This window comes from Vicia villosa, linkage group LG1 (assembly GCF_029867415.1).
Source record: "Vicia villosa cultivar HV-30 ecotype Madison, WI linkage group LG1, Vvil1.0, whole genome shotgun sequence".
Lineage (NCBI taxonomy): Eukaryota > Viridiplantae > Streptophyta > Magnoliopsida > Fabales > Fabaceae > Vicia > Vicia villosa.
In genome coordinates, this window is record NC_081180.1 from 91,235,291 (window position 1) to 91,257,288 (window position 21,998).

Sequence of the window (21,998 nt, forward strand, 5' to 3'; positions counted from 1 at the left end):
AGAAACAAAAGAGTAAAATAAAAACAAAAACATGAAATAGAAAATGACTTACGATTACGACAAAGGGCTGCCTTCAAAGTCAAGGACTCTAAAGCCAAATCAATGAGTATTAAATGTGTCAAATGCCTTAATAGTAGAGACATAGGCCAATTCAATGATATATTATATAAAATCTCATTGGTATATACTAGTGTTTGTAAGCTTTTGTCAAACAACATATTCCATTGGAAATGTCACACATTTATATAATATTCCATTTACATAAATATTCTTAACGTTTTATTTAATATATACTACTTATTTGTTAGCGGGTAGAGACAACCTTTTTATTTTACTCAAGTTGTGTATGCAACTTAGGAATTTGAATGTCTTATGAAGATTGTTAAAAGTTTGGATTCTAACTAGCTGTCATATATTATTTACATATGTTTGGAGTTAAAAAAAAAAATCACCATAGGTAATTATGCCTTTGGGATAAGTTCTGTCAAAATAGGGGTCCAATGAAGGCTTTGGTTAATTAAGACAAATTTGTTAAAATAATAAGAATAATAAAATATTTTTTATATAAAAAACTTTATATTTTACAAATCAGTAAAGGTAGAGATAGAGAGAGTTATTTGTTTGAAATTTGATACGTATTTTTATCAAATTCTCAATGAGATTCTTAATAATAAACAAAATATTTGATTGATTTAATGCAAATACACTGACAGTGTAAAGCAGTTTTACATTGTCAGTGAATCGCAGCCGTTAAACATTTATTAAATTTTGACTTTTATTTTAATTATTTATAAAATAATATATGTGAATGGTTGTGATGCACTGACTGTGTAAAGAATTTTACACTGACAGTGCATATCCATTAAACCCATATTTGATACTATTTTATCAATTTTTTTTGAAAATTCCATGCATATTTTTATAGACATTGAATTTAAATAATATTCAGTGTATCGGATTTTTTTTAAACCCTTGAAAATCCTATAGGTTAATTTTTTTTTCATTCCAACGGTCTTAAATGGATGAAATGGAAGAATGGAGTTCTCAAAAATTTTACACCGTATTTTATCACTATAAATGTATATTATATTAGTATTTTATCTTTGTTCATTTGATATTTTAAAAAAATTTATCACGAATTTATTTTATGTTATAATTGATAGATATTTTTCATTATTATCATGAGTACAAAGTATTGGCCGAGTACATAGTATTGTTGTAGTTACATTCGATTTTATACAACAAACAGGGTAAGAGAGAGGCACAGCAAACTAATTCTTGGTTGTGAGAGGAGGAAACTTCAAGAATAAAGAAAAGCTGGTTGTTACTTATAGCAAAAGGGTCAAGTGCCATTTAAATTTGAGATTTGTGTTAAGTAGTTGTGGTTGAAACATAAAAGTTAGATGTGGTGTTCACAGGCACAATGTATTTTGAGAAAAAAAAATCATAGAAAAAAAAAAGAAAAACATAATAACAACACAAGAGATTAAGGTGGAAAAACTCTCAAACCAGAGGAAAACATCACGAGCGTTGTCAAATAACAACTAGAGAATAACACTATGTGAAAACTACTCTCAACCATCCCAAGACCCCACTACACCTGAACTCTCTAAAACAAATATTTAAATATATCTCACAACGTCTCTAACACAAGAGCATAAGAGAAAAGAAAAATTCAAATGTAAGCTTAAAATGTTTTTGATTGGTGCATCTTGTAACAAAGAACTTGAATAGTTTATATAGCCTTGACCACTCCATCTTACATTGCAAAACTAAGCGGTGTAAGACTTATTCAACATGTATATTTTCAACAAACCCCAACAATCCTTTATATAGCCTTGTACTCCATCTTCCTTTACAAAACTAAGTAATGTGGGACTTCTTCAACTTGTGTATTTTCAACCAACCCCAATAATCTCCACCTTGATTAAAGATAATAGATTATATTTTCATTGTCTTGACCAACAATCATACTCCACCATAAAGAGTATGTCACTTGAAGCTACACCACTTTAAGAATTTTCACATTGTCTTCACCGACAATTATAGTTCAAACAATATCATACTCCATCTAACACTACAAGAAAAACGTTATTTTCCAGGGGTTAAGCCCATCACTGAGTACAAAAACCCCTCACTGAATATCATTTTGCGAGGGGACAGATTCCCTAGCAAAACATGTCATCGTAAACTGTTTTCCTGGTGACAAGCCCCTCGCTAATTTGCTTTGAATATTCTCCCTCGCAAAATGCAGAGCTCCTGCTGACACGCAGGCTAGGCCCAGTGTGGTGCAGTTATATGTTAGTCATTTTGCTTAGGATTTTCCCCCTCGTAAAATGCAAACATTCCTCTTTTTGCTTAGGGTAAACCCCTAGCAAATTGTAAATTTGTTTTTTTTTTGCCCAAGCTATGTTGAACAGAAATAATTTTTGGGAATGGAAAGGAGAGGGGAAACGACGGGTTTGGAAAGGAGAGGGGAAACAGTGGGTTTGTAAAGCAAACCCCAATTTTTTATAATGCTAATACTGAAGTGGTGGGTTTTGTGGCCATTAATTGAACGCAGTCACATGGGCGAGGTAGATCCTGTCACAAAAGAAACGGACATTTATTGCGTGGAGCATCCCCTTGCAAATTGCTTGCCTGGGAAACATCATCTGCACGCGTAGTCTGACGCCTTGGTGTGTAACGTCCAGAAAAATATTTATTTGCTTAATTTAGTCGTTTGGAACGGTTATTGAAATTTCGCGTTTTGGGACGATTTAGTCAGTATTAGTTCGGGATAGCGGATCGATAATTAATCGATATTTTTAATATTTTTAGTATTAGAAATATTATTAGAGTGATGTGTATTGTTTTGGGAGTTTTCCGAGTAAATTAAATTAGACCGTAAGATATGAGGTGATAAGTAAATAGGGAGTTTTAATAAAATAAAATTATATGGGCTGTTAGAGTGTTGCACGTGTTAGAGGGAGACCCAAACTGATATTAATGAGGTAATATCTTAGGGTTAGAAACATTCAGTTAAGGCGTAATTTTAGAAGAGGAAGCAAGTAGCAGAGAATTGGGAGAAGCACAGTGCATACGTGAGGAAGAAGAATTTTGGGGATTTTTGATCGGAACGATTTAGAGCAACCTTCAATCCAAAGGTAAGGGTGGGGTTCTTGCTCTATAAATAGGGGCATGATGGATTGTATGTGAGTTTGGGAAATTTATTGTCTCTAAGTTTCGATTGATGTCTTTCTGCTATGTATGAATGATTTGTATGAATTCTGTGTCGAAACTTGGTGTTGAAACTGTTTGTGAATTTGTGGAATTATGTTGTAACTGTGTTACTTGGATTGAAATTATGATCGATGATGAAGATATAATTTATGTGTTGATGTTGACGAATTTTGTTGGAGCTGGAAGTGGGAAGTGGAACCGTAATTAAAACAAAACTGGAAAACTGGAAGAAGAAGGGACCGTAGGGACGGACGTCCCTTGTGCAACACATGTGGGAGAACCCACTATGAAAGGAAGGGGCGGGCGGCCCAGGTAGTGGGGGCGGGCGCCCTTAGTGGCCTAGGGGGCGGGGGTCTCCATGTGGGGACGGGTGTCCTAAGGTCTGTACACTTTTGCTTTACCCATTAAATTACTAATAAGTAATGGTTACACTGATTTATATTAGGTAGATTGGAGATGGGGGTCTCCATTTAAATAATATTAGGTACATTGGAGATGGGGTCTCCATGCCACTATATATATTTTCTTTTGGCTGTTCAACCAGTAGTTAATAACTATCCACATAACTTTTAATTAATATTAGTTACATGATGAATTAATTGAGGAGCTTAACTAAATTAGTTTATTAGTAAAAACCAGTAAATTAACAAGTAATAGTTAATCGCAGTGATACGTGAAACCGATGCAGAACAAACTTGTATAACATTACATTAGTGTTTTATGCAGTAACATGGTAAAAACATTTGTGTAGTAGCAGAGTAGGATAATTTTGACAGTAGCAGATCAAATTATTTAGTAGTAGCAGAGTTAGCAATTTTAGTATCTCAGTGACCGAACTAAACTTAATAATAGACCCGGATATTAATTAACCGAGTAGTATAATTTAGGCGAGTCCAGAATTGATTCGGTACCCGTAAATTGGCGACGTTTTGGTGACGTTGTGACGTAATGTGTATACTGTACTATTGCGAATTTTGTGATTTTGCAGGAAATTAATATGGTGAGTAATTATCAATGATTATTGATATATTTTGACGATGTAGGCGAATGCCTTATGTGACGTTGTTTTGTGATTGATTGTGGTTTGTTGCATATCATAGTGTCTCATGAATTGCATGTTGTAACGACGGCCTGGATTGGCAAAACAGTGGCAAAGGCTTATGCCTGTTTTTTATGCCTCTATTATTTGGCAATTGGCGATGGGGGCTGAAGCCCTGGGTACCACATGCATGATGCATTAGTCGTGTCTCATTCATTTTTTTATTGCGACGTTGTGCGTGATTATGTAATTTTGATTTTGAATTGGTTGATTGGAATTGAAACTTGAGATATATATTATGACTTGAACCATAATATACTTTTTATCATGACTTTATTTATATAGTTTGATATCTCACCCTTTGCTTATTTTCGTCGTTGCCTTTATATTGGTAACGTGCAGGTGATGCTAGTGAATGAAGATTTAGCCGTCGTGAGTCGAGTCGGTTGTCGCTCTGATACGTAGCACTCGGGAGGATTAAACGATTATTTTAATTATTATTTCTTTTGCTGAAATTTGATATGGTTTTGGTTAAAATTGTAACTTAAAGTTACCGTGCAAAGATGCTACGACTTGATTTGAATATTTGTGAAGTTTGATGAGTCTGCTGCGAGTTAAAATGTTTATTTAGAAATAAAGTGATTATTTGAGGATTAATTAAATTGTCGTTTATGTTATGTGTTATGTATCAATATGAAGGCAAGTAAGTCGTAATTGTTTTGTATGACGAATATGTGATATCCCAAATGATTGTATGTTTTTAATTTTATACTCTGATTTTCCGTATAATTATCGGGTAGATTTGGGGATTTACATTGGATGGGACGCATGCATGTCTTTGATGCGTGTGGGAGCCCCTCGAAAATGTACTCCAGTCAAGTTACGTGGGGGAGCCCCTCGCAAATGCCTGCACCGCCTGACCAACGAAAATACTTTTTGGCACCATTTATTGGAGTATAATTTTTAATTTTTTTTTTTAATTATGCGTTGCGAGGGGCTTTACCCTAAGCAACACTATTTTTTTTTTGGGGTTTTACCTCTGGCTAAATCCCCTGGAAATATACAACTTTTCTTGTAGTGTAAAGAAGAGTATACTTCACTTGAAGTTAAACCCCTTCAAGAATTTCCACATTTTGAAAAGCATGTTGAAAACTTATGATGAAAATTTCATGTTGGTAGAAAGCTCTTCAACCATCGACATAATCTCGAAACACACTTGGGATGCCCATGTATTATTCCACGAGAAATAACTCATCCCTTTCCTTGACATCTTAAGTTTAATGAGGAAACACTTCATAATTTTCAAAGAAGATCGCCCTCTCTCACAACGAGAAAGACATTGCTAGCATTTGACTCAGAGTGATTTTTCTGACGATGCCCATCATGATACTTATACTTTATATGTCCAAATTTTTTATATTTCTAACATCTCACACCTGATTCATTGCATTTTTTCTCACATAAGCCCTTCCTCTAGCAACCAGCACGAAGTTTTATGAAGTATTATCCTCACCCTTCAATCTTCTTTCTTCAGAAATAATTTTACTAGCAACTTCTTCAAAACTCAAAGTTTCATTCTCATATATAAAATTAGGTTTAATATGCTCATACGAAAAATGGAAGAGACCATATGAGTCTCTAAGCTTTTGGTTCAAAGAGACGCTCTCTGAACAAGTTATTAGTAAGAAGGCACTGAGATCTATTGCTCCTCAGTTTGACTACATAGTTGTAGCTATTGAACATTTTAAAGACACCAACACCATAAGAATTGAAGAACTTCATATTAGTCTAGAGGCACAAGAGGTGTGTATGACTGAGAGGAACTCTAAATGAGAGTATGAGCAGGCTCTAAAAGCCTCTTTTGTCAAGAAGAATGAGATGCAAGCATGGTCTGAGAACAAGAAAAAGAAAGGTGGTGTTTAGAGGTAAGAAGCCTCCAATCCGGATGAGAAGAAACATAAGAATGTTCAAAAGGAAAAGAAGTTTGATAAAAGAAAGGTTCAATTTTACAACTGTAACAAGTTTGGCCACTTTGCTATAGATTGATGGTCAAACAAAGAAAGAAAAGGTGAAAAGGCCAATATAGCCAAAGGAGACTCTGATGATAAACATGTTCTATTGATGGCATATAAGAGTGAAGGTGGAAAAAATGGTAGAATGGTGGTATATGGACATTGGCTGCTCAAATCACCTAATTGGAAATAAGAAATGGCTAGTTGATTTTGACTATGGTAAAAAGACCAAGATCATATGTGCTGATGTTACATGTCTGAATGTTGAAGGAATGGGAAATGTTAGAGTGATTATGAAGAATGGTAAAACTACACTGATTTAGGATATGTGGTATGTTCCTAGCATGAAAAACAATCTGATGAGTGTAGGTCAATTGATTGAAAAAGGGTTTTTAGTCTCCAAAATGAAAGGTTGAGAAAAATCTGGTAAGCCTAGCACTAGGGCTTCTGTCATGGTTGTTTTAAGTTTTTTAAAAGTTGAGTCGGCTTCAACATTCAATTTGAAACTGTCTTTCTTCAAAAGATCAGTCAACGGTGCAGCAATATGAGCATAAGCCTTGATAAACCTTCAATAATAGCTTGTGAGGCCTAGGAAACCTCTCAAGTGCTTGAGATTAACTGGTGTTGGCCACTTAACCACCGCTTGGACTTTGCTTATCTCCATAGCTACTCTTTTTCCCGACACTTGGTGGCCCAAGTAATCGACTTCGGTTGCGCCAAATGAACATTTGGACAATCTATCATATAGTTAGTGGTGTTGTAAGGTTGTCAAGATTGACTCTAAGTGCATCAAGTGGTCCATCCAAAAGGACCTGTATATTATTATATCATCAAAGAATACTAAGACAGATTTACGGAGGGCGCTTTGAAAGATGTCATTCATAAGGCACTGAAAAGTTCCCGGAGCATTTGTAAGCCCGAATTGCATTACTAGCCATGATGAGTTCTGAATGTAGTGTTGTATCTGTCCTCCGGCTTCACAAGAATCTGGTGATACCCTGACCATAAATTCAATTTGGAAAAATATTGAGCACCATAAAATTCATCGAACAATTCATCCAAAGTAGGCATGGAAAAACTGTCTTTTACTATAATCACATTGAATGCCCTGTAATCTGTAATTTGTACAATAGATGGAGTTAGTAAAATGCAATGCAGGTAACATTTCAAAATTTAATAGCTTTATAAATAAGAGTCTTATCCCACATATCCACATATGATCACACAATCAATTTACTTCTCTATTTCATGTTAGTGTATTGTCTAAGTCTACATATGTGTTATATCTTTTGTTGGTATCTCTCACGTCAGTTACAATAAGATTTTGACGGATTTTCATGTTACAAATAAACATATGATGGAAAGAAGAAGAAAACTTGGTATGGTATGTGTATTTAAGTCAATGGCATGTATAATTATTTTTTTTCGATATTTTTCCACTAGTACATTTTCAACTTCAAATTAGATTCCACCCATTTTGAACCACACACCATTACTAACAATTGGTCCCCTAGCTTAACTACCTGCTAGCTGTCCTAAATTGTCTCTAACCAGCAGTTTGAAATTTCTACATTTGTTTATACTTAACTCACCGAATAATAATCTTAAATTGTCTGCTAACAAACCCTTTCGTACGACATATCACATGATTAGAGTTGTCAAAATGGGCTACCCGGCCCTAAACGGGCCGGCCCATGTGGGCCTCGGGCTTTGACTTCAGCCCATTTTGACAGCTCACACATGATCAATGTTCCTTAAAAAGTTCAACAGCTTCCTATAGCTTTGTACCTGCAATTTCCAAAACCCAGTGTTCCACAACAGATCTATAGCCATGTCTGTGTCTTTACACATTGCTACTACTACTATACTCTCCTTGCATCTCCTTCTCTTCCTTGTCAATGCTAACTCATCCATGGATCCATACAAAGTACTCAACCTAATCCTCAACCCAAACGGCACCGTCACACGCTTACAAAAAATCCCACAATCCCCTCCTTCACCAAATCCAAATCTCCCCACAACCGCACTCTCCAAAGATATCACCATCAACCAATCAAAACATACTTGGGCTCGAATCTACCTTCCCCACAAACCACTTTCCAAGAAGCTACCTCTCATCATCTTCTACCATGGCGGCGGCTTCATTTTCTACAGCGCCGCTTCAACTTACGTCCACAACTTCTGCGAAAACATCGCCAACAAAACTCAATCCGTCGTCGTTTCACTCGACTACCGCCTCGCACCAGAACACCGTCTTCCCGCGGCGTATGAAGATTCCGTGGAAATTCTTCACTGGATTAGAACTTCAAACGACGCATGGTTGACACGTTACGCTGATTACTCACGTTGTTATCTCATGGGAGAGAGTGCTGGAGGAAATATCGCCTACATCGCGGGTCTACGTGCGGCTGCGATAGTTGACGAGATTAAACCGATTAGCATCAGAGGGTTGATATTGATTCAACCGTTTTTTGGTGGGACCAAGAGGACTCCATCGGAGTTAAGGCTTGAGAAGGATATGAATCTACCTTTGATTTTTACCGATGCGTTGTGGGAATTGTCGTTACCCGTAGGCGTTGATCGTGATTACGTGTATTCTAATCCAACGGTGAATGGTGGTGATAAGATTTTGGAGAAGATTAAGTTGTTTGGGTGGAAGGTTGCGGTTTTTGGGTGTGATGGGGATCAACTTGTGGACCGTCAGAGGGAATTAGTGAAGCTGCTTGAGGGTAAAAATGTCCATGTGGTTGGGAAATTTTATAGTGGGGGTAGACATGGTATTTTTATGGGTGATCCTTCCATGTCTGAAAAAGTGTTCGATTTGGTCAAGAGTTTTCAATAATGAATTATAAGTAATGTAGTCAATATTTTGGCATGTAGTTTGCATTTTGGAGTAGTATGTGAGAATAAAGCAAGTAATCCTATCTATCACTATTTGTAATGGTAAACAATGAGTTATAACAAACATACACTTCTCTTATTTTAATGGTACAGCTAATATATGAAATATCGTGCTTCCAATAATGTTTGCAATTTACAACTTTGCGTTCAATTTTGAAAATTCACCATGTCAAATAGCTCTTGTTACGCTACAGTAGCACATGCTTTGCTGTATAGGTTTATGTATGTCATTACACCAATGACAAGTATCTCTAATTGCACAAGTTGGAAAACAATTAAGCAAAATTCATTCATTATTCTTTAAATTGTACAAGTTGGTAAACAATTAAGTAAAATCTATTAACTATTACATTGGAAATTTTACGAAGATCATCCCTCCAAACGCGCCCATCCTATAGAACAGAGTTAAAAAAAGGTGTGCTTAAACGCATCTTCAAAGATCAATTGAGGTCTCAAGTAATAAGGTTGTGATGTATGCATCTTTGTTCCACGCCTCTTGCCCAGACAGTGATAGACCATGCTTGCAAAATCGTTCACATGCCACTTGTTGTGAAATACCCGGATGTTCACTTTGTTTCTATTCCATTGATGAACCACAACGGCATGGTGAAGTGATGGAATAAAGTCTAGGTGTGGTGAAGCAAGGTTTCGCTATGATAGAGAGGAGGTTGATCTGTAAGATTTGCACTTTAACGCCAAAAAAAGTAGAGCAAGTTATGGTTAGAACATATCCTAGGTCTCACACGGGATCTCATATGAAGGACAATTAGAAATCGCACATGCTTCTCGACGTGGAATGAGGGGAATGGTTAGATAATATACAACAGTGAATAACGTCTATGGTGAGATCAATTACAGTCTCAAGGTTGTAGGTGTAGTGTAGTTTCAACTTTTTACTGGGCTTAACTTTTGACTAATGATTGACCCTCCTTTTTATTAGGCTTTTGGTTGGCCCATAACAGTTGTCCATATGGCTTGCTTTAACGTGGCAATGAGAAATTTCCAAATTACCGGGTCGACATCACCTTAGGTCAGGATCTTCATGGAGGGTCCTTCGTTCATTCATTTGTAGAAGTGGAAAATATTTAGAAATTCAAAATGAGTTACCTTAGGAACATGTGCATTAAATGTCAGTTTCACCATTAAGATGCTTCCCAAGATTGTGTTTACAAGTGACCCTAGATCCTTAGGGCAGAATGTGGCTCTCTCCTTAAGGGGGTTCACGTATACTGGAGTATTGTTGTAATCTCGAGGAAAATCTGAATATTGTTTTTCATCTGTATGTTTCCCTTCATTTTTGAGTCGTTGATTTGTTTATCTCAATCAACTATATAAAAGTTATTTCATCTTTCAACGTAAATTTTCTCTCTTTGCGCAAATTGTAATTTTTCTCTTTTCTTCGCAAACTCAGATTATTCCTTCCTGAGCTGCAGAGATTCCTACTTTGTCTGTCCCTTTCCTTCTTTGAATTTCACACCTCTTGGTTCATCACACCTTCAAAGCACCCTCTATCGTGTAATTTCCTTCAACTTTTTGTTTTTTCCAAGTACCACTTTTATCCTTCTCGTTTAAAGTTGTTTTCTCTTCTTTGTTTTAGCCTTGACCAATGTAGGAGATAAACCTCTAAATGTCATCGAAATATTTAGTGGCAATGATATGAATGATGCTTCATCTCACACTGGGGTTAGTAGACCCATAAATGTTGAATTTCGCTCCTCTGGAAGTCACTTACCTTTTCAAACCTTATTGTTGTCTCTGATTGTTTTGAAGTTAGTGAGGGTTCTATCGAAGATGGTAGTGAATCCTTGAGTTCCGACTTTGGTGTAAATACATATGTTTCTACAAAAGGATTCAAAGGGATGATACTGGATCGTCCCATTGTTGGGGAGGGTGGTGTGTGTCCCCCTTTTTCTGTATTGCCAGCATTAGATTTTGAGTTTGTAGAGGCAAATCGTGATGACTCCAAGGATCATACTTTCATTAAAAAAATTTAGATCTTTGTGAAGCTCCTTTGACTAATATGGGTGCCTCTCTATGGATGTATGTTCTCTTGACTGAAATTTAAATTTAAATTTAATGGTTTTAAGGTGGAAGTATTAAATCATTTAAGGATCACTCCATCCCAATTGCACCCGGTAGCTTGGGCCTTTATAAAGTTATTACAATATTGGCGAGACTACTCGGAAGAAGTTCCGAATTTAAAATATTTTTCAATCTCTTCAACATGACATGTACTTCTTCTCGAAGGGAAGGGAAAATGGTTGTTCTCGTTCTGTCCGCCAATAAAGATGTTTGGCTTATATCTTGAAAGTCAAAAAAAATTTGAGGATTGTTACTTCTCAGTCACTCCCTATAATTGTGAAGCGTATTTTTAGTTATGAATCATTCTTGAATATTTCTCATCCCATTCTTCCCCCATTGTTTGGATCCGGCAAAATGTCAGAACATAATTAAAAAATGTTGGGCCCGGAATCATTTTTTCTGGTCTCCAAAAAGTTGTACATTTTACTCTAACTCTAAGGGCCTGGAAGAGGAGTTTCTGAAAGACGGTATATTCTCCTTCTGGGAGATATTGGGTTATGAATATGGGGTCAGCCCATCAGATGAACCATATACCCAACAAAATGGGCATTACATTAATACTCAACCGATCTTGTTGATTAACTAACTGTAAACATAAGAAGGAGTGAACTGTGTTACTTATAAATTGAGTTTATTTTTTAAAAAAAAATCCTTCTTAAAAGTGGTTTATGTTAGTTCAATAGAGATACAGAAGTGAAAAAGAAGAAGAAGATAAAAGTAAATGACATAAATTAAAGAGATAGAGTTTGAGAAGGTACATATGAGATGTATACTGGTTCGACCTACCACTTGACCTACTCTTGTCACAAAGAGTTTCCTCTTGAGTGTTCTACTAAAAATGAGTCTTGCACTTTTAAGGATATGCCACAAACCTTTTACAACAATGAGAGATATTACACAAGCTGGTCCCAAAATCAAATGGAGCTTTTAACAAGCTAAGCTCACAAACCAAATAAATATTTTAACGGGTTGATCTCAAGAACCAAACATAAATTTTAACAAGTTAACCTTTAGAACCAAACGATAGTATTATCAAAGGAATCTTACCTTTAAACAAGAAAAAAAGCATCACTTCACCAGTACAATCAAACTCTCACATGTATTTTTCACCATCTTGACACTAGGGCAACTTTTCGTGAATAATAAGAAAGCGGAATAATTACACCAGGGTTCCTTTAAGTTATTTTATTGCATAATATAGTCTCAAATTCAAAATATGGTGTAAAACAAGAATGAGGAGAAACCTTCTATTTATAAGAGAATATTTGTCCCAAAAAATAAAATATCCATGAGTTTTTTTAACGATTTAATCGATTAACCCTATGACTTAATCGATTATTTAAGATAAATATGGAAGGTTTTAAATCCACTCTCACTAATTGATTAGAACCCTTATAAAATGATTGAGAGAAGTTACCAAGATTTAATTTACTAACCCTAATCTGTTAATCAATTATCCAGTATAAAAATCATTCCTAATTGTTTCAGCAAGCCACTAATCTCTTAAGAACGTCCAAAAAAAACTTTTTCAAGTGTTTTAACAAAAAAAAAGGCTTCAAAACATTTTTATGACTGTGTGTGAGTTGCCTTAGTATCTTGAGAGTTAATCTTATACATATACATTTGATTGACCACCCAAACACAAGACCATGCGAGCTTTCATAATACCTCTCTTTTGAAAACCTTGAAGCTTCAAGTTTCTCAACTTGGTTCATCATTGATTTAGCATTTTATTTGGATCATGATTATTCTACTAATGAGTCTTGATATAGAGTCTTTGATATACACCAACATCAAAGGTTGTTGGAGCAAAGATCATCAGGGACTTCACCAAACATCATTTGGCAATAGATGTTGCCATCATCAATCCCACAAAGGTCATGTGATGGTTGTGGATAGTTATAGCAACAACATAGATCCATAGGTCATAGAAGCAACTAGTGCTCGAGACAGATAAAAGAACTATTTGGTGAAATGAGGGGATTGCGTTTTAGTTTGTCTTAATTACCCTCTTAGTATTTTTCCTAACATTCATCTTTATCTTGTCATGCATATAACATGAGGCTGGTTCGTGACATTTTTAAGAGGAAGAAATATCACGAGGCGAAGAATGTGCCTTCGTCTCATTTTATGAAATCCACTTCGACCTTGGCAGAGGCAACACTGGGGGCAGTCCAATAGGAAGGTAATGCCCTTATTATTGAGAAAACATAACTAGTTTAAGACGGACAAGGTCATAGGTCAGACCATAGGAATTCGTCCTTAAAACGTCGGAGAAAAAAGTCCCACGACCGGTCTATGACTTGCGCTAATGAAACTACCTAAATACAATGGAAAGATCAAGCTCAAGAAGGAAATCCTGCCAAAATGTCTAAAACTTCTTGATTACTTCATGACTAGGGGGATCGTAATGTCAAGTAAGTGCGGTCTAGCCTCCTAAAAATGGACTATGCCTACATCCAAAATTTATTGGATACGAATAAGCTGGAAGATATAACCTTCAAGATGTATTTGGATGCCATTTTGATATCCATATCAACAGCTGGTCAGGACAAGGTGTTGGCACCCGATAATCTTACCTAGGAAAATGAGGTTTTGAAGGGTCATTATCATGTCATGTGCTATAAGCGAAAAAACTCTAGGAACAACTAATTAGTCATATAAAGGTCATAGAGACAAATGGTGCTTCTTCTGACCTTGCTGAAAAAGTTGCCATCTTGGAGGAGTCATTGCGAAGAAGGAGAAAACATTAAGCAATATTGGGAAAGAATTGGGAGAAGTTCGAGAAGTACTGACTTATCTTACTCCAAGTTTAAGGAGGTTGAAACCATCTGTTTAAAAGATAAAGATGATCATTCCAAAAAGGTGATGCCTTATGAGGATCGCCTAGTAGAAGGTTCACCGCTAGTCTGATCGCGGTTACCCTTCCTATCGTTATTCAAGTGGAAGGTTCACCGCTAGTCTGTAGGCTTTTGGGAAAATCATACATACAAGGTTCACCGCTAGTCTGATCGTGGTTACCCTTCCTATCGTTATTCAAGTGGAAGTTCGGGATTCTCCAAACTGAGTAGTAGTATAAAGTATTTTATGTTTGTTTCTAGTTGTAATTGGAGGGAGCCTTGTTACTAGGTTCGTTGTCAGAGTGAATCATTGGAATGAACCACCTTCTCGATATCAGATGCTTAATCAAGATTTAGGAAGGCCTGTTCTTGGTGTTTCTATAACATCGAACACGATTGTGTTGCATCTTTTTGTTCTTAACTCATCCTAGTCCACTAATGACTAACGAGTTTCAATACTCTACTTTGATGAGGATTCACATATTTTGGGGAAATAATGAGACTATTCACCAAGAAGAGTAAACTTAACTAGCGTACCATACTCGTCAAACATCAACTAACTTGGCCTTTGGTGATACCACTATGGGAAATGTATTCTTGTGCGACTAACTTTGGAAGGAAAAAGAAATGTTTCATGGATGTGTCAATGCTTTTACTATCAAACGAGATTGGTACTTAGAGAAGATTACCAAGATGACTAGAGTGTTGATAGAGATAGCAAATGAAGTGTAGAGTTTTAGATACCCTCATTTATTGGTTGAGGTGAAATCTCTTGGGCAAGTGTTGAAGCGGTAAAACAGAAAGCAAAAAGTAATAGGTATATTATTACTGGGTGATATACGTCATATCATATCGTCTACACAACGATTAGTGAGAGGGAAAAACTACCGTTCAACAGTTTCAATTCTTCTAAGTTTGGTTTTGGGTGCGGAAGGTAAATTTCGGGAAAACTAAATAAAGAAAATAAACAATCTATTACAACTCAAGAGAATTCATTATGGAATCGTATTTCATTCTACCCGTCAAATACTTAAATTTGAAGATCTATCGCGCTACACCTACAATACGCATCAATATCATCAAGCATCACTCAAGACTTACCACAATAGAGGTTATGTTTAACGCAAAGTTGCAGACAACAATATCACTGCGTCAATAATTTCCCAACTGAAACAAACAACACGGAGGCATTAAGCTCTGATACCCACAAAGATTATCAGCCCTAAATCTATGATAGTTTAGAAACGAATAGATATCATCCTTAATCAAAATTCATGATGTCTATTTCTACAACAACACAAATCCGAAGCATTTAAGCAAAGAGATCAAGAACAACATCAATAATGATTTGTAAAGCAAATATAAATACGATCCCAAGATTGAAAAATGTACATACAAGAAGGGAAAAATATACATATAACACCCACCATTAGAATGGATCACAAGGAAAAAGGAGAAAAAGCGGGAACTTCTTCGGCTGTCAGCACGAGCCGCGACCAATCTATATGATGAACTACCCAATGATGTTGCTTAAACCTCTAAACTACATAGAATGGATCAGAGCTCAACTTTGTCAAAGAAGAGATGATAAAACCTAACAAAATATGACTTTATAACATATATACAAAATAGAAATCGCAGACCGCGCTACGCGCGCCATCATTTAATGTACCAAATCGCCCTAGAAAGCGTTTCGCGCCCTCCAGACCGCGCGACAGGTGCTCTAATTTGCCAAAATTTATTCTTCAACTCTCAAACCACGCGGTGCGCGCTAGACCGCACGACGCGCCCGCACCAGAAAATTATTTCTCCCAAAATTGCATGTCTGAAGCCGTGTCTTCGACACTTTATTACTCATGCTCCAAATACGCATAAATACCTACAAAAAGACATTAAAACTATCAAACGGTACACAATTACACGAAAATACAATTATTCACAAACTAAACGTATTTACAAACAAATCAGAGATTATTCAAACTATATTAACAAAAAGAACCGATAAGCGCTAAAAATTACATACACAAAATAATAACATTTTGGCACTTATCAGCCAGAGATGAAGAGAAAAGTTGAAACTTTATCGACTTCCAAGTCGACGTTATCCACAGTTGAGGTTGCTCTAGTAGAGGAGAACCAGGAGTCGGAGTCTTCCCGTGAGTGTGTGGAGGATTTAGAGATGTCTTTAAATGACGCTCTATAAGGTTGGAAGAGAGCTAATGATGGTCTTTGGGAGATGCGACATGAAAACCTTAAGTTGCCCAATTAGTATGCAAAATTTGTGGAAGACAACTTCTCTGTTATTCAGATTACCACTTTGTGATTCATTGTTTTAATCCATGTTACTTTCAATGTGTGGTTTTATTGTTGTGGTTGTACGCCTGCAATGTTTGCGATAACATACCTGATTCATTTGTTGTGGGATTTTGGTTGCTTTAGTTGTATGCTTGTAACGTTTATGATAGTAGCACTGATTCATTTGCTATACTTTCTTATCATAAATAAGAGAATTTAGTGAAACTTGATTCATTCATTTTAAAAAGAAGGTATCAAATGCTTATACGATAAATTCAATTTTAACTAAGTGATGTGATCACTACTTATATTTCATCAATTTATGTTGATACGACATTATCCAGTGGGCCTTAATTACTCAAAGTTCTCCCATGCATCTTTCAATTTAGAACCATTTGCAATATACTACCTGAGATCCCTGTTACTCTCTTTCGAGAGTTTGATTACCGATTCTTCTAGTTGCTTTGAAAGAGATGTCACATTGATTTTCATTGGCTTCTCTGTCTTTCCCCTTTTTGTTACATTGTATGGCTTTATATATATCATTCATGCTCTAGACAGACCGACACAAATCGTTACCATCTCGTCATGAACATTGTGATACTTTACTTTGAAGTGGACCGGGAAGGCAATTCATGCATAAGATGTAATTTGTAGACACTCTTGTAGAGAATCACTAAGAATGGCAAGGCAACCATCCTAGTGTCTCTCTCTTTTCTCCCAATGTAATCATCAACTCAATTTACCCCCCGATTGAAGGTGTATAGGTCAAATCTCTTATATGGACTCACCTTCTCTCTTCTCAATCCAAACTTCTTGAAAAGTTTTGCATACATGATGTCGCAAAAGCCCCCCTTCAATGAGGATCCTAGATACATCAAAATTAGCCATTGTTGTCGTTATCACCAAGGAAGAAACTCATTCGAATTCCGCCTATCTCTTCACTATCTTGGAACACGATGATTCCTTTTTCGACTTCTTGTCAATGTTTGTTTATTCTTCTTTGTTAATTTTCATTAACTCGTCCACCCGTGGTTCAACGTCTTTTACGAGTTATCATTTGATTAGATTCAATAATAAGAAATGAGATGAAGGGCATGATTGTTTGTTCTCGATAAAAATAAGAGCCCACCCATTCCATGGGCCTTCACTTCGACAATTGTTGTAAAATCTTGCGAAGGGCCTGAAAAATTAAGGGATACGAATTTCTAACTGAGAAATGCAAGTTAACAAGTGCCACTATGTCATCTTATCATCTAAACAAATGAAAAACAAAACAATCAAACAATTAATCACTTGATCACGTTCCAAATTTCCAAAGACAACAACGTTATTTTATTCGTAATTTTCGAACGTTGGTGGATGATACTTTTGTGCCCGTGGACTGCACCAATTATTACCTAACACAGATAAAATAATGAAAGATTCTAACCTACTCGTTTGACAAACACTACTTTGACAAACTCTCTTAATGTTCACACCTTAATTTTTTGTCGGAAGAAAAGAGAAATAATTGATCAATGATTAAACCAAGAAACTTTCATCAGCCTCCACAACCAACCATGTCAGGTCAACCTTTCTCACAACCACAAACCAATGATCCCTTTATCCATCTCAAAATCCTCCCAAACCCCGACGGCACAATCACACGCCTACGTGAAGACCAACACACCCCACCTTCACCCAATCCCAACCTTCCAATCCCCGTTCTCACCAAAGACATCCCCATCAACACTTCACACAACACCTCCGCCAGAATATTCCTACCCCGCAAAACACTCAATCCCTCCTCCTCCAGTAAACTCCCTCTTATAGTTTACTTTCACGGTGGCGGTTTCATCTTCTTCAGTGCAGCCTCAGATTTTTTCCACGATCTTTGTTCCAACCTCGCAAACGACGTTAACTCCATCGTTGTATCAATCGACTACCGTCTCGCTCCTGAACACCGTTTACCCGCGGCGTACGATGATGCTATGGATGCGTTACACTGGATCAAAACCCGACCGGACGAATGGTTGAGAAAGTATGCTGATTATTCAAACTGTTACATCATGGGAGGTAGCGCGGGCGCAAATATCGCTTACCACACAGGTCTACGCGTAGCTGTTAATCTCAATAATTCACTTAATATCAGAGGACTGATATTGTCGCAACCGTTTTTCGGTGGGACGAAGAGACTACCTTCGGAGCTGAAGCTGATAAACGATGCCGTTTTGCCGCCGCACGTGTGTGACTTGATGTGGGAACTATCGTTGCCGCTTGGTGTTGACCGTGATCATGAGTATTGTAATCCTACGGTTGGTGATGGTGTTGGGGTTTTGGATAAGGTGAGGGAACTTGGTTGGAGGGTGCTGGTGAGTGGGTGTGAGGGGGATCCATTGATGGATCATCAGAAGGTGTTGGCGAGAGTGATGGAAGAGAAGGGTGTGGTGGTGGTGAGAAGTTTTACGGCAGGGGGGTGTCATGGGGTTGAGGTTCGGGATCTTGTCAAGCAAAAGGAATTGCATAATCTAATCAAAGATTTCATTTCTTTTCACATCTAAATTTTTAATTTGTCACATTGTGTTTCGTAGTAATTTTTAAATAAAAAATATTTGTGTAATTGTTTTTGTGTGTTTGCACTTTGCATGATGCCATTAATTGTTAATTTATAAATTAATTTTCCACAAACAATACATATTTGAATAATAATAATCTAATGTAGAGTAAAAACAATAGTCATATTATTTTAATAACCAAAAACATTAATAGAAGTGCTAGAGTATTCAAACTCATTCTGAAAGAGAATTAGTTACTTTGGGCACAAGATGAGAACAAACACATCAAACAAAAAAAAGTTACAATATCAAGAATTGCATTCTACACGAGCCATGGACACCACGGTATCGTTAACCATATAAAAATTATCCTTTTTTCCTCGTAGTTGAACCCCAAATGTGCAATAGTTTCTTGTTAAAAAAAAGTCATCGCATGTTCTCTTTGCGAAATTTCTCTTTTACGTAATTTATGTCGAGTTGGTAGCCGATTTAATAGCAGCCAAGATCCAAACAAATTGATATTTAATGGCATGTTAGTATTCCATATAGCCTTCATTACTTCTTTTGAAATTCCATGCCCATATGTCAACAAATTGTAGAATACAAATTTTTATAACATGATCCCACCGAAAAACCATATGTGACTGCCCTCCAAATTAGGTCTGGCCACGTTACTTTACAATCATAAACTAGCTAAGAATTTAAATGGTCATAATATATTAGATCATTTAAAAGATGATAAAAGACAGTTTATGAATGACATGACAAAATATAATATGTCTCTCAGATACATAATTGTTGTTTTAAAATATAGAGATTCAGAAAGGGTGCAGTTACGGTGCATAGATAAAAATCTATGCACCGTGCATAGAGAATTATTGACCATTGGATCATTAGATCAAATTATAATTATTACTCAATAGTCAATACTCATTACTCAATAGTCAATACTCATTACTCAATAGTCAATACTCAATACTCAATATTAGATTAAAAATATGATCCAATGGCTTAGATTGACTTATGCATGGTGCATAAGGAAAATCCTTATGCATATTAGCCAATGCCATTCAGAAAACCTCATGAGCGTTGCCTAAGTATATAAGACAATATATACATACAAGACGAGCAAGAGAGGTCAGTTTACTGAAATACAACATATGTTGAGTTTTATTCATAAAGAGAAATAAATGTACCAGACCAAAAACAGATACGTTTCAAATTTTGTTGCTCATATCATTTGGACTCATCCTGATTCAGTGAAGTTGTTTAATATGTTTCATTTGGTGTTGATGTTTGATTGTACGTTCAAAATAAATAAGGTTTTGCGGGGATGATGAGACAGGCTGCTCTTGGAGGTATGTACAAAAGCTTTAAACTATCTAGAGTGGAATATAGCTTGTTACAATTTGTCAACGACACTATCATGTTTGGTGAATGCTCATGGGCTAACTTGTGGCCAATGAAGGCTTTACTCATGGGTTATGAAATGGTTTCTGGCCTAAGAATTAACCTGGATAAAAGTAAGATTTTTGGTGTTTGTTGTTCCTCATACTTCCTGCAAGCAGCCTCGGCTTTTCTGGGGTGTAAGGTAGACAAATTCCCTTTTAAGTTCTTGGGATTTACAATGGGCGGTAATCAAAGGTCTGTTAACTTCTGGAAACCGGTGAATAATTCCTTGAAAGCTAAGATTTTAGTTTGGAAGGGCAGGCTCCTTTCCATGGGTGGTAAAGTCACTCTATTGAATAGCGTTCTTTCTAATATATCGAGCTATCAACTTTCCTTTTACAAAGTCCCGTCTAAAGTGATTAAGGAGATTAGGGCACTCCAAAGGAGGTTCTTGTGGCAAGGTGTGGTGGATAAGGGAGGAATGTCGTGGGTTAATTGGGATATCGTCTGCAAGTCTAAAAAACAGGGGGGGCTCGGTGTCAAGGATATTGGCAAGTTTAACAAAGCATTACTATCGAAGTGGATATGGAGATTTATGGTTGAGGAGGAGGCTATTTGGTGTGGTTTTATGAATGTAAGATATGGTGATTTGAGATCAAGAATGTGGAATATTGATGGAGGCAGTTGTGGTCCGAAAGACTCAATTTGGTGGAAGGATTTAATGGGTTTATGTGTTGATTCTCAAGGAATTATTAACAAGCTGTCTGTTAAGTTGGGCAATGGTGAAGTTGCTGGTTTTTGGAATTCTCGCTGGCTTGGCATATGCAAACTGGCTGAAATATTTCCAAATCTGTTCCAGGAAATATCTTCAAAAAATGCTTCTGTTAGTAACATGGGGACCTGGTGTGGTGAGGTCTGGTCTTGGAAATTTATCCAAGCAGAAGAGGTTTTGGGTTTGGAAGCAACGATAGAGTTGGAAGAACTAAACTCACTACTTATTGATGTTCATCTAAAACTCAATGTTGTAGACGAGATAGTTTAACCCTATGATGATTTAAAACGGTTTACTGTTTGTTCTTGTTACAATTTGTTAATGCAGGAGCAAGGTGGAATTGAATTTGAGGAGGTTTGTAAACAGGGGCTGAACGTGATTTGGGGGGGCCGATGTCCCATCTAAAATTAAGCTTTTTGCTTGGAGGCTAATTTTCTACGTAGAGGAATTATTATGCAGAATCAAGAAGCTGTGTGTGTCTTTTGGCTACTACATGTAGAAGATGTAATTCATCTGTTTATGCACTGTCCTAAGTTACATAGATTATGGATAATAATATTTTTCTGGTTGGATTTAGATGCATTCTTGGCTGAAGATTGTTGCTGTCACCTACTGCTTAGCACACACTCACTGTCTGGAAGGTTGCCAAGGAAAAGGGTGGGGGCAATATGGTTGACAATATGGTGGTGTACTTGGAGGCTTAGAAATGATATCATATTTAACAATGCTGATTTTGATAGTGATGAACTATTTTTCTTGATCCTTTGACATACTTGGTGGTGGCTTGCAATAAGAGCTAAGGATAGGATTAAGTGTACCTTTTATGAGTGGTTTAAAAACCTGTTTTTATGCTTTTAATTTGTACTGGATTTCAAGTTTGATTTCCTGGTTTATCTTGTAAGGGTTTAA

At 36.5% G+C, this 21,998-nt stretch overlaps 3 protein-coding genes across 3 annotated transcripts; all 3 read left to right on the top strand.

Annotated features, from left to right (window-relative positions):
- The first annotated feature begins 7,856 nt into the window (after positions 1-7,856).
- On the top strand, positions 7,857-9,259 carry LOC131643519 (carboxylesterase 1-like). Its single transcript, XM_058913761.1, has one exon. The coding sequence runs from the start codon at positions 8,105-8,107 to the stop codon at positions 9,113-9,115; it is 1,011 nt and encodes a 336-aa protein (XP_058769744.1). The 5' UTR covers positions 7,857-8,104; the 3' UTR covers positions 9,116-9,259.
- An 8,467-nt stretch (positions 9,260-17,726) lies between these two features.
- LOC131612131 (carboxylesterase 1-like) lies at positions 17,727-19,076 on the top strand. Its single transcript, XM_058883952.1, has one exon. It carries the CDS (start codon positions 17,912-17,914, stop codon positions 18,932-18,934), a length of 1,023 nt encoding a protein of 340 aa, XP_058739935.1. The 5' UTR covers positions 17,727-17,911; the 3' UTR covers positions 18,935-19,076.
- Positions 19,077-20,261: 1,185 nt separating this feature from the next.
- LOC131649096 (uncharacterized) lies at positions 20,262-21,359 on the top strand. Its single transcript, XM_058918841.1, has one exon. The coding sequence runs from the start codon at positions 20,262-20,264 to the stop codon at positions 21,357-21,359; it is 1,098 nt and encodes a 365-aa protein (XP_058774824.1).
- The last annotated feature ends 639 nt before the right edge of the window (positions 21,360-21,998 follow it).

Excerpts from the sequence above, each read along its gene's own strand:
- LOC131643519 (XM_058913761.1), top strand. The coding sequence starts at position 8,105 with ATGTCTGTGTCTTTACACATTGCTACTACTACTATACTCTCCTTGCAT.
- LOC131612131 (XM_058883952.1), top strand. The coding sequence starts at position 17,912 with ATGATTAAACCAAGAAACTTTCATCAGCCTCCACAACCAACCATGTCA.
- LOC131649096 (XM_058918841.1), top strand. The coding sequence starts at position 20,262 with ATGATGAGACAGGCTGCTCTTGGAGGTATGTACAAAAGCTTTAAACTA.